Source organism: Dipodomys merriami, unplaced genomic scaffold (genome assembly GCF_024711535.1).
Source record: "Dipodomys merriami isolate MVZ:Mamm:240054 unplaced genomic scaffold, mDipMer1.0.p SCAF_50, whole genome shotgun sequence".
Taxonomy (NCBI): Eukaryota; Metazoa; Chordata; class Mammalia; order Rodentia; family Heteromyidae; genus Dipodomys; species Dipodomys merriami.
Window position 1 is genome coordinate 1,241,015 of NW_027206069.1, and position 12,967 is coordinate 1,253,981.

At 43.6% G+C, this 12,967-nt stretch overlaps 1 protein-coding gene across 6 annotated transcripts in view; it reads left to right on the forward strand.

Annotated features, from left to right (window-relative positions):
• Ppp1r13b (protein phosphatase 1 regulatory subunit 13B) overlaps positions 1-12,967 on the forward strand; it is an 87,326-nt gene that overhangs the window by 53,518 nt on the left and 20,841 nt on the right. For all 6 annotated transcript variants that reach the window (XM_069997461.1, XM_069997465.1, XM_069997460.1 and 3 more), the window contains exons 5-7: positions 7,023-7,124; positions 10,766-10,940; positions 12,560-12,756. In XM_069997461.1, the coding sequence (XP_069853562.1) occupies positions 7,023-7,124; positions 10,766-10,940; positions 12,560-12,756 (474 nt within the window). The remainder of the gene's footprint in view (positions 1-7,022; positions 7,125-10,765; positions 10,941-12,559; positions 12,757-12,967) is intronic.

The following is a 12,967-nucleotide window of genomic DNA, read 5'->3' on the forward strand; positions in this document are numbered from 1 at the left end:
GGGTGTGTGGATTGGAAGAGTAGGGCGGGATGCCAAGATGGTATGATTCATGCCTATTACCAGCGGCTGAGGTAAGAGGATGAGCAAGTTATGCTCTGAAAATTGCAGGTCAAGAAGTCAGGCTAATCTGTGGCAGCTTGATTCTCACATTGTACATTGCTGTGTTGGAGTTCCCAGGTTCCATGATTTTCTAGGAAGACACACAGATATAATTTAAAACAGAGGGTAATACACAGTCCAGTCAGCAAAGGAAAGGCAAGTTTTACTTAGGTGTTCTGGAAGCATTTTGTCCTGTTTGCTTAGCCAGCCTGCCTAAGTTCAGTTTCTGTTTTATTCCTTATGCCTACTCTGTTGCCAAAATTGGGGGTCCTGCCTCCTGAGTTTTCTATATTTAGGTCTATGATCTATTTTGAGTTCATCCCCAATAGGGATTCAGATTCATTCTATTGTTGTTGTTGGAGGTGGTGGTGGTGATGGTGAGGCAGTCCCTGAGCTTTTTTGCTCAAGGCTAGCTAGCACTCTACCACTTTGAAAAACAGCTCCACTTCCTGTTTTCTGGTGGTTAATTGGAGATAAGAGTCTCACAGACTTTCTTGCCTGGACTGGCTTTGAACCACAGTCCTCAGATCGCAGCCTCCTGAAAGGCTGGGATTAGTGCCACCTGGCTGATAGTAGCTGAACTCAAGGCCTAGTACTATTCCTGAGCTTCTTTTGCTCAAGACTAGCACTCTACCACTTGAGCCACAGAACCACTTCTGGCCTTTTCTGTTTATGTGGTGCTGAGGAATCGAACCTAGGGCTTCATGCATTCTACTCAAGCACTCTACCACTAAGCCACATTTCCAGCCCCTGCAGCTGTTTTTAATATCTACAAAAATCTGGTTCTAGTAGCCTGGATTTCTAATATTCTTTACTTTGGTAGTTATCCAAGTCATGACTTGGAAATGTGAGATTTACATGGAGAATAAGCCTCCAGCCTTTGGTGAACCTGGTCCTAGTACATTCTCTTGACTTGTCAATATACCATTTTTTTAAATAGTATCTTCTTAAAAGGTTACAATTTGTTTGAAAAAGGGTAATTAGAAGTTGAATATATCCATCCAGAAATACTGGAGCAGTCTCTGGTCTTCATTAGAACTTAACACAAACACAAGGCTACAGTTTACCATCTGCAATAGTCTGTGAAACCAAGCTTCCTTACCTTGAGTGTTAAAGAATCACAAATCCAGTGTCTTAAGCACTTAAGTGGACTGTCCATTAATTAAAACCCATCCTGCCAATCCATACATCTCTCCTGAGCCATTACCCCATCTTGATGAAGCTGCAAGGAGCTACCAACTGAAGATACAGGAGATTAAAATTCCAGCAAATGCTGGATCCAAATGCATAAATCCCAGGAAAAGATCATGAAATTCATAAATCAACAAGGACACGTCTTCCTAAAAAACCAGTAACACCACAATAAAGAAGTCAAGTGAGTGAAAAGGAAAAAAGTCCAAACAGTAGCTCAGTAAAACAATGGTAAAAATGGTTAATGAAATAAAGGATACAACAGATGCTTAGAAAACTGGACAAATTCTAAGAGGATTTGAACAAACAGGAGAAATTGAGTAACAAGTAACAAAACTTCTTTTTCTTTTTTTTTCTGTTGGTCATGGGTCCTGAACTCTGGGCCTGGGCACTGTCCCTCAGCTCTTCAGCTCAAGGCTAGCACACTACCACTTGAGCCATAACACCACTTCTGGCTTTTTCTGCTTATGTGGTACTGAGGAATCGAACCAGGGCCTCATGCATACAAGGCAAGCACTCTACCACTGAGCCACCTTCCCAGCCCCTGGTCCTGGGGCTTTAACTAAGGGCCTGGGCACTGTCCCTGGGCTGCCTTTGCTCAAAGCTAGTGCTCTACCATTGGAGCCACAGTGCCACTTCCAGCTTTTTCTGAATAGTTTATTGGAGATAAAGAATCCTACAGACTTTCCTGCCTGGGCTGGCTTTGAACAATGATCCTCAGATCTCAGCCTCCTGAGTAGCAAGGCTTACAGGCGTGAGCCACCGGCACCTGGCTGACCTTTCATATCTTAAAAGGATAAAATATATGCATATATTTTTGATGTTGTTAATCTTAAACAGCCATAAAAATGAGAAGATCAAATTTCATTTGTGTCCGTGTAGGGTATTTTTTTTTTTTCAGTCGGTCATGGGGCTTGAACTCTGTGCTTGGGCGCTGTCCCTCAGCTCTTCAGCTCAAAGCTAGCGCTCTACCACTTGAGCCACAGCGCCACGTCCAGTTTTCTAGTGGTTCATTGGAGAGGAGAGTCTCATGGAGTTTCCTGCCCAGGCTGGCTTTGAACTGTGATCCTCAGATCTCAGCCTCCTGAGTAGTTAGGATGACAGACTTGAGCCACCAGTGTCCAGCTCTGTGTGGGGTATTGTGGGATATTTTTGGAGGGATTTCTTTGAGGCCTGGAATGGTAGTATACAGAAGTGTTTGCTTCCCATTTGGACTCATTGTGTAGACTTGGGAGGCTTTATGAAATATATTTTGTTCAGCCTGACAGTCCCCATCGTGCTTGGATCCAGTGTGGCTGAGTGGCACAGTTAAATGACTACTTGTACATTGTTCATGAGGTCTTCCCATGTAACAGCCTTAGTGGTACACTTATACAAGAACATGTGACCACATCCTCATTGCCACCCTGGGAAAGGTTCTCAATGAAAATAAAACAGGAGCCCAGTTTTCTGATGCTCGGAGTTGAGTAGATGAGGAATGTAATCATGTCCTATGTGAGCATCTTCTCTTGCATTATAATAGGGGAATCACAGTGGGAAAATATGTAAACTACTGTGAGTTCAGAATCTAGGATTATATCTGGCATCTAGAAGTTAAATGAATTGTCACAGTATTGTGTTACTGAGTGCCACAAAGTAATTATTCCCCTGACACGTTGAAGCTTGTGTGTGGAGCACCTTGGTCCTGCCCTCTGTTTTCAGGTTGCCTTGCTCCTCAGCACATCATTTAGAAACTTCCAAAGTATTACTGCTCATGGCCACTGTGGGCAGACAGGACTTAGAGGTCATGGTTAGAAGGAAGTGATAGGAGCCAGAAACAATTTGTTAGTGAGATGGTAAGGAGATACCTGGGGCCGAGCTGAAATAGCGAGGAGGAGGCATGCTTCACATAGAAGTACAGAAGGAGAGAAGTCAGGCTCATATGTAGCGGGGCTGGACACAGGAGAAATCACCAAATCTCTCAGGAGGAGATGCTGACTCAAAAATTTAAAATGTATTTGTGCTTTATATGAGCTTATAATTAGAGGCATCTGACAGTTGCCTGTTGATACATCTCACAGGCACAAAGCCTGGTGTTAGGTAACTAACTGGTAGAGAGCTTTGCTCCAGTAGTACTGATACACGTTAGTGAAGAAAATCATTTTCTTCCTTGTAGGTACCAGTATTGGGTTCAAACTCAAGGTCTGGTACTCTTGCTTAACTTTTTATGTTCAAGAGTGACACTATCACTTGAGTCACACCTCCACTGTCAGCTTTTTGTTGGTTTAATTGGAGGTAAGAGTCTCAGGGATTTGTCTGCCTGGTCTGGCTTCAAAATCCTCAGAGCTGAGACTCCTGAGTAAGAGTGCAGGTATGAGCCACCAGCTCCTGGCTGAGAAGAGAATCTCTTATTTTCCCATTGCCATAATAGATCTATAGGGGTTGGAGAAGTGGAGTGACCAAAGGAGTGATCACACGGACTAGAGCGAGGCCTTTACCACTCTGCACAGGCTGGGATTGGGTGATGTGAGTGTCAGGCAGAAGGTAAACCTGGCACTTTGGTAAGGTAACTGTGTGTCTGGAATCCAGAGCTCAGGGGTGAAGGCAACTTGGAAGCAGCCCTCACTGGAAGTACCTTTGGAGAGAGGTTCTAGTGCATCTGCAGTCCAGGAGCCATGCTGCAGGAGCTAGATCATATCTGGACTCCACCAAGGACGTGATGCTGCTGCTCCTTCTTCATGGAGCGATACCATGTGATCACACTTCTTCTCTGGCCAGCTGCGCCAGAGACTGACTGCAGTTAGTCTCAGCAGCAGTATACATGGGCCTGATGTTTTCTGCCCACCAGGGACTGACATCTGCCTACTACTGTGCATGTGGAGAGGAGTACTTCCTCACCGCACTGTGCACTGAATACCAGATCACCAGGATGCTACTTGTGCAATCTGTGGTCATTCTTACTACACTCTTGCTCCAAAGTGAAGGAGGAATCATAAATACATGACAATTAAAAGAAAAAAGTAAAGAAGAAATACTGTTTGTTGCAGTGATTGCAAAACTGTAATAGGTGGAAATTAGTAATCCTTTATAACTATTAAGATAGAAACAGTCCTTTGGCCATTTATACTGTACTGCCAGACCTTTTTTCTTTTTCTTTTTTTTTGTCGGTCCTGGGGCCTGAACTCTGGGCCTGGGCCTGGGCGCCATCCCTCAACTCTTCAGCTCAAGGCTAGCACTCTACCACTTGAGGCACAGTGCCACTTCTGGCTTTTTCTGCTTATGTGGTGCTGAGGAATCGAACCCAGGGCCTTCCTTATGCCAGCCCCAGACCTTTTCTGTTTTTGGTAGAAGAAGCCAATTTCTTTCTAGTGGAAGCATCCATAACTAGGAAGCTTAAGAGAGACTGGCTCTACTTAGCTACCTTAAAATCTTTAGATAAAACAGTGGTTCCAAGTAAGACTGATGAAGGAATGTTGGTTCTGTTTTCCTACAGCTGAGATCATGCTCAAATACCATAAAAGCTGAGTAAGCCATGGAGCTAGAGGAGCAGGGATTGCAACTGACTTAAAAGTGTAAGAACTTTAAGGGTGACAGAAGTGAAGGGGTTCTGAGGGCATATAGAAAACAAAGGAGGAAGAGGTGCAGAGGGACTGGAAGTATACATGGTTACACCCAAAGGCTTCAAAAGAGCCAAGAGTCATTAGAAGGGAGCTCTGCTGCTTTTATGAGCCACCTCTTGGCATATTCCTTTGCCTCCCCCAGAGGAGCTCACATTCCCAGCATGAAGACTTGAAGAACATGGAGCTTGGTGCTTGAAACCAGCCAGCACACCAGAAGTGTGGCTTGTGCAGGAGAGTACACAACACATACAGTTGACTCTGTATCTGTGTTCTGCCTCACACAAGCTGTTCCATCTGTAAAACAGAGGTGCTGGGTTGGGTACTGGGTGGCTCATGTCTGTAGTCATAGCTACTCAGGAGACTAAAATTGGGAAGATTGCAGTTCAGAGCCAGCCCAGGCCAAAAAAAAAAAAGTTTTCAAGAATCTATCTTAAAAGCCGGGCACCAGTGGCCTATGCCTGTAATCCTAGCTACTCAGAAGGAGGTTGAGATCTGAGGATCGCAGTTCAAAGCCAACCCCAGGCAGGAAAGTCCATAAGACTCTTATCTCCAATAAATTTTATCTCCAATTAACCACTCAGAAAACCAGAAGTGGTGCTGTGGCTCAAGTGGTAGAGCGCTTGCCTTGAGCTGAAGAGCTCAAAAAAAAAAAAAAAAAAAAAAAAAAAAAAAAACAACAAAAAACCATCGTAACTAGTAGCTGGGTATGCCTGTCAGCCCAGCCTGGGTAAACATTTCAAGATGCCATCTCAGCAGAAAGTAGTCAGGTTGATGGTGCATGACTTGCTACCCTGGTTGTAGTGGGAAGCATAAAATAGAAAGATGTGGTTCAGGCCAATCTGGCAAAAAGCAAGACCCTGTCCCAAAAATAACAAGAACAAGAGGGCTGGAGGTGTTGCCGAAGCCTAGCACGTGTGAATCCCTGAGGTCAGACCCCAAACTGCCCTGCAAGAAGAAATGGAGCCAAATGCTGGTGGCTCATGCCTATAATCCTAGCTGCTCAGGAGGCTAAGATCCAAGGATCATGGTTCAGAACCAGCCCAGACAGAAAAGCCCTGAGACTCTTCTCTTCAGTTAACCACCACAAGTGGAGCTGTGGCTCAAGTGATAGAGCACCAACCTTCAGTTAAAAAACCAAGCAAGAACATAAGTCACTAAGTTCAAGTCACCCCCCACCCACATACACATATGAAATTGAGTGTCATAGCACCTGTTTGATGGGCATAAAGCATGTAGTTCAGCCCATGGCCACAGAGGTAGGAGATAGCCAGGTACACTCCTCTTCACAGTTATTTCACACACATGATTCTTTCAGATAACAGGCCATTTTTTCCCCTTAGGTGTATTAGATATTTAATGGAGTTGTTGTATTTTAGAGTTTGGCAGGGATTTTAGTTTCCCCCAGAACAGGTGGCAGTGAGATGCTTGTCTTGGGAATCCCCTCTATATCCTTGGTTGTATTTGGTTGTATATCCTTAACTAGTAACATCCCCATTTGCTCAAATACACCTATCTTCCAGGCAAAAGAATACCAGTTATATTACACATTTTCAATGTTTACATAAATCTGAGCCCCATATTAATTCTAATACCTGAAGTTTATACAGGACCACAGCTCTGAAGGTAGAGCACTTGTCTAGCAAGTACAGGCTCTGAGTTCAAACCTCAGTACTGCCAAAAACAAAGAAAGAAATGAAATAAAAAGGAAAGGGTTATTTAGAAAAAAAGTGAAGCCTGTTTTTGTTTTGTCCCTTTCCCTGCTCACTTCACTTGTGTTGGACTTCCCAGCAGTTAGGATGACAGCACAGGCCACTGCGTCCAGCTCTGTGTTGAGATGGTGTTTCACAAGCTTTATTTCTGCCTGGGCTGGCCTTGAACCATGATTCCCAACCATCTCAGTTTCCAGAGTTGCTAGGATTACAGGTATGAGCCACCAGCACCTGACTGAAACCTGTTACTTACACTTAATAAGTGGTCAACACTTTAAAAATGTTTTATGGGAAAATAACCTAATTTGTGTTCTTCTAAGTTCTAGGGATTCTGTCTGAAATCCAGACATTTGTGAGTGCCAACCTAGAGGAAGATGGCTATCCTGATGAACACAGATACGATGAGTACTTTTGTTCTCTATAGGTTGGGAATCCGCGTGTGGAACTTACCCTCTCAGAGCTCCAAGACATGGCAGCCAGGCAACAGCAACAAATTGAAAATCAGCAGCAAATGTTGGTTGCCAAGGTAAGTCATAATAGCACAGGCAGGTTGCTTCAGTACTGTGTTTTCCAGCTGTGCTTTGAGATTGCGTGATCTCTCCAGATAGAGCCATGCCAGTAAAGTACTCAGTACTCATTCCCTCTGTGTCACCCCTCCTGTAGCGTCAGGATGTTAGCCAGGCATCAGAGCAAGAACACACACACACACACACACACACACACACACACACACACACACACACACACACACACACATGAGAGAGAGAGAGAGAGAGAGAGAGAGAGAGAGAGAGAGAGAGAGGAGGGAGAGAGGAGGGAGAGAGGGGGAGAGGGGTAGGGGAGAGAAAATATTGGCATTTTCCCAATTGTAAAGAAAATCTCAGAAGATCTTCTGTTACCTCTCTGTTCCCTGGCTGCCTCCTCTGTCATGTGTTTGGTGTGAGTGTCCTGGAGGAAAGCAGCAGTCCTTGACCCTGGTCAGGGACCCTGGGGATGACAGCTGGCTACCAGGCTTTCCGTGCGTCCTACTGTGCTAAACACGTTAGCGTGATTACAGTGCAAGCAGTCAGCACTCATCCTACACACCGTGCACACTTGTAGTTGAAACTGTAAAGTAGGATTTGGAATTTTTCCAAATTATGGTTTAGGCATACTTGATAGACTAAAAAAAATCAGACCTATTAACCCATGCCTGCTGGAAACGATTCATGTTGTGAATGATCCTAAAGTGTTCAAAACCAGCTTGGAAGAGAACTGCTAATCATTTCCAACTTAATTCTTACTGCTCTCTTCTGCAGAGAGATTTCCTTTTGGACCAAAGAGCTAATCCAGTTTTCTCATTTATTGAATGACTGTGTAGTTCATTGATTAGCTACTTTTATGAAATATTTTAGTTGACCTATTTATAAAAGTCTCATAAAGTTTATTGGACATAACATTTTTTAATTCTTAAGATTAGTAAATATTAATAGACTCTTAAGATGAAATACACACAGTATATGTAATAAAGATTTCTGCCAGGCTCACGCCTATAATCCCAGCTACTCAGGAAACAGATCTGAGAATCATAGTTCAAAGCCAGCCTAGGCAGGAAACCAAAAGTGGAGCAATGACTCAAAGTGGTAGTAGAGTGCCAGCCTTGAGCAAAAAAACTCCGTGACAGCGCCCAGGCCCTGAGTTTTAAGCCCCATGACCAACTAAAAGAAAAATTTCTGGGGCTAGGAATGTGGCTTAGTGGTAAAGTACTTGCCTAGCATGCATGAAGCCCTGGATTTGATTCCTCAGTACCATATAAAAAGAAAAAGCCAGAAGTGGCGCTGTGGCTGAGTAGTGGAGCACTAACTTTGAGAAAAAGAAGCTCAGGGACAGTGCCTAGGCCCTGAGTTCAAGCCTCAGGACTGGGAAAAAAATTCTAATTCTGTTTGTTTTCTTTTCAAATATTGGTCCAAAAATATTACTGCTAAAAAAAACTTCACAGATAGCTGGGAGCCAATGGCTCATGCTTGTAATCCTAGCTACTCAGGAGGCTGAGATCTAAGGATTGCAGTTCAAAGTCAGCCTGGGTAGGAAAGTCTTTGAGACTCTTATCTCCAATTAACCACCAGAAAACCAGAAGTGGTGCTGTGGCTCAAGGGGTAGAGCACTTGCCTTGAGCTTAAGACCTCAGGGACAGCACCCAGGCCCAGAGTTCAAGCCCCATAACCAACCAAAAAAAAAAACCAAAAAGCAAAAAAACTTTACAGAAGCCGGGCGCTGGTGGCTCACGCCTGTAATCCTAGCTACTCAGGAGGCTGAGATCTGAGGATCGCGGTTCAAAGCCAGCCCTGGCAGGAGAGACCGTGAGACTCCTATCTCCAATAAACCACCAGAAAACCGGAAGTGGCGCTGTAGCTCAAGTGGTAGAGCACTCGCCTTGAGCTGAAGAGCTGAGAGACAGCGCCCAGGCCCAGAGTTCAAGCCCCACGACCGACAAAAAAAAAAAAAAAAAAAAAAAAAACTTTACAGATATTTTCAGTAATGTGAATTTTTTAAATGTTAAGCCTGAAGTGTTTGAGCACACCCTTGCCCTTAAAGTATCATGTGTGATATTGGCTTCATCATACGTGAGTTTCCTTAGTAGTTTTTGTTTTTGTTTTTGTTTTTGTTTTGTTTTTTGGTTGGTCATGGTGCTTGAACTCTGGGCCTGGATGCTGTCCCTGAGCTCCTTTTGCTCAAGGCTAGCACATTACTGCCTGAACCACAGCACCACTTCTGGTTTTCTGATGGTTAATTGGAGTCTCATGGACTTTCCTGCCCAGGTTGGCTTTGAACCACGATCCTTAGATCTGTCTCCTGAGTAGCTAGGATTACAGGTGTGAGCCACCAGCACCCAGCTGGGTAGGTATATTTTATGAATCCATATGGAACCATATTTAATGTTGACTTCCAGGTATGTTTTATATTAATAATAGAAGCAGGATTTTACGTTTTCATTTTAAGATTTTGTGTTCTAAAATGTTTTGTTTTTGAAAAAATTAGTCTTAAAGGGAACAAACTATCTTTGATTTCTCATGTCAGTTAAAAATGGACATTTAGATCTTTCACACTTTTTTCCTTGTGTATAATATTCTGTTGGTGCTCATTTAGGAAGTTGAGTAAGAAACCTTATTAACTGAAGTTAGCTTAGAGACACAAAGGATTCCTGTTTTATCTCATATGTAGAGGACACAGCTATATTATAAATATATATATGCAAATTTACAAAGTCCTATGCATTTGTGCACAAACATATTAACTATGGTGTATGGAGTGGAAGATTCCAATGGTGTAACTCCTTTGAGTTCAATGAATACCAGGAAGCAGGAACTTGTGGTGTTGGGAGGGGTGAGGTCAAAGGGAGGTGGGTTGGGAAGAATAGTCATAATATTCAATTGATATATGTGAAATGGAACCAGGTAACTTGAGGGGGGAGAGGGGTTGGAGAGATGGAGGAGAATTATGAAAAGGATGACATTGATCAAGATGCATTGTACTGCCGGGCGCTGGTGGCTCACGCCTGTAATCCTAGCTACTCAGGAGGCTGAGATCTGAGGATCGCGGTTCAAAGCCAGCCTGGGCAGGAGAGACTGTGAGACTCCTATCTCCAATAAACCACAAGAAAACCAGAAGTGGCGCTGTAGCTCAAGTGGTAGAGCGCTCGCCTTGAGCTGAAGAGCTGAGGGACAGCGCCCAGGCCCAGAGTTCAAGCCCCACGACCGACCAAAAAAAAAAAAAAAAAGATGCATTGTACTCATTAACAAATAGAAAGAAACCCCTTTGTACAGCTACTTAAAGATATTTTTCTTTAAGAAAGAAATCTTGGAAGTGCTTTGTAGTGGGAGGAAGTGTGTGCCAACAGCAGGAGACAGAGCTGGCTGCACTTGGCAGCTGTGCTCAGTGCAGAGATGGTAGCTGTAGAGGTTCCCACGGTGAGCTGTGTAGAGCAGATGAGTGTGGCGGTGAGGGCACTTCAAGTATTCCCACACTTACCATGACACACGCACACGTGTATGCCTGTGTGGACCACCGATAGGTGCAAGGTTGTTCTAGTGTTATTCAAGATCGGTAATAGTGTGCATACACATCTCTGTTCTGAAGTACAAAGGTAGTTGTAAATTTCAGTTTGAAAAGTTTTTCCCTCTTTGTCAGGAACAGCGTTTGCATTTTCTAAAGCAACAGGAGCGACGCCAGCAACAAACTATTTCTGAAAATGAGAAGCTTCAGAAATTGAAAGAGCGAGTTGAAGCACAGGAAAACAAGCTGAAGAAAATTCGTGCCATGAGAGGACAAGTGGACTACAGCAAAATCATGAATGGCAATCTGTGTACGTGTTGCAGCCGCTGTTGCAGCCGCTGCAGCCATGGTCGACCCTGTCTGACTGCCTGTGTGCTACTGTGTGCCGCCCCCCAGCCCCCCAGATGAGTTAGACAGCCAGCTACCTGGCAGTTTGTTACAAAGTCACATGGAATTTTGCAACAAAGTGCACTAAAACTTCATTGCATCTAAGAGGACAGAGTTGGTTATAATGGCAGTGACTTTTTAAAAAAACTGTACATCCCACCAACCTCTGGGAGGAAAAAAAAAAAAACTTATGTAAAGCCAGTGAAGCCCTCAATTAGATTTTGTTCCAGTTAACATCAATTTCCTGATTTTTTAAATATAATTTTAATTGTATATATTTACAGGGTACAGCATGATAATTTGATGCATATTATAACATGCATTGATCAAATCAGGGTAGTGTTTCTGCCACCTTAAACATTTTAAGATTTTTTTTTTTTACCAGTCCTGGGGCTTGAACTCAGGGCCTGGGTGCTGTCCCTGAGCTTCTTTTGCTCAAGGCTAGCACTCATACACCACTTGAGCCACTTGCAGCTTTTTCTTTTTTTTCTTTTCTTTTCTTTTCTTTTTTTTTTTTTTTTTGTCGGTCATGGGCTTGAACTCTGGGCTTGGGCGCTGTCCCTGCACTCTTCAGCTCAAGGTGAGCACTCTGTCACTTGAGCCACAGCGCCTCTTCTGGTTTTCTAATGGTTTATTGGAGATAAGAGTCTCTTGGACTTTCCTGCCCGCGCTGGCTTTGAACTGAGATCCTCAGATCTCAGCCTCCTGAGTAGCTAGAATTACAGGCGTGAGCCACCAGTGCCCGGCTCCACTTGTGGCTTTTTCTATGTATGTGGTAATGAGGAATCGAACCCAGGGCCTCATGCATGCAAAGCAAGTGCTCTACCACTGAGCCACCTTCCCAGCCCACTTGCGGCTTTTTCTATGTATGTGGTACTGAGGAATTGAACCCAAGGCATCATGCATATGCTAGGCAAGCACTCTACCACTAAGCCATAGTCTCAGCCCCGACATTTTGGAATATTTTGATGAACACATCGTAAGTGTGTATATTCATAGGGGCACATAATGCAGTTTCAGTACCACTCAAGACAGAGTGGGGGGAGCCTGAGCCTTATGACCCTTTTTGCTGCTTGGGCTGCTAAGGCTTCCCTCATCGACAGTCTCTGTTGTCACTGAGTAGCTTGGGTTTTACCTATGCATTAAATTAAGTAAGGCAAACAGTGGACTGGGTCTTTTAATGAGTTCAGTTAGCACCTCTTCAGAATGGCTTAGCTAAACTGGCTTTGGGACTGATTGCTCTAAGGAATGTTCAGTAACTATTGGAGAAATAATTGTTGCTGTGTATGGAGTAATACTGTATGTTCTAGATGCTTGTTGAAATGTGTTTGTTGCTGGATAGGGTACTCAATTGCCAGTGTGTGTCAGACCCTGGATTCTAGCTGTAGCACTGAAAGGGCAAGGGAGAGGAAGAGTATGTGGTATTATGCCTACACTTTAATCACTTTAATCAGAGGTCTAGCATGAAATAGGAACAGAATTGAATACCGTGTGTACAAGTGAAGATCCATTAAATGACTTTTTCTTTGTGGACAATTACAGCTGCTGAAATAGAAAGGTTCAGTGCCATGTTCCAGGAGAAGAAGCAGGAGGTACAAACTGCAATTTTGAGAGTTGATCAGCTTAGCCAGCAACTGGAAGATTTAAAGAAGGGAAAACTAAATGGGTTCCAGTCCTATAATGGCAAGTTGACAGGACCAGCAGCGGTGGAGTTAAAAAGACTATACCAAGAGCTACAGGTAATTCACCTGGGCCTGGGGGATAATTGTGTAAAACTCTCTCAGCTTTCTCCTTAATAGAAGATGGATATTCAGGAACTGGAAACAAATAGATTCTAATTTAACAGGAGGCGTAAACTATCTTCAGTACAAAATATTTTTGAATGGCTTCATTGAGATGAAATTCACAGAGCATACAATTCATTTAAAGTGTGCCAGAGTATCTTTACAG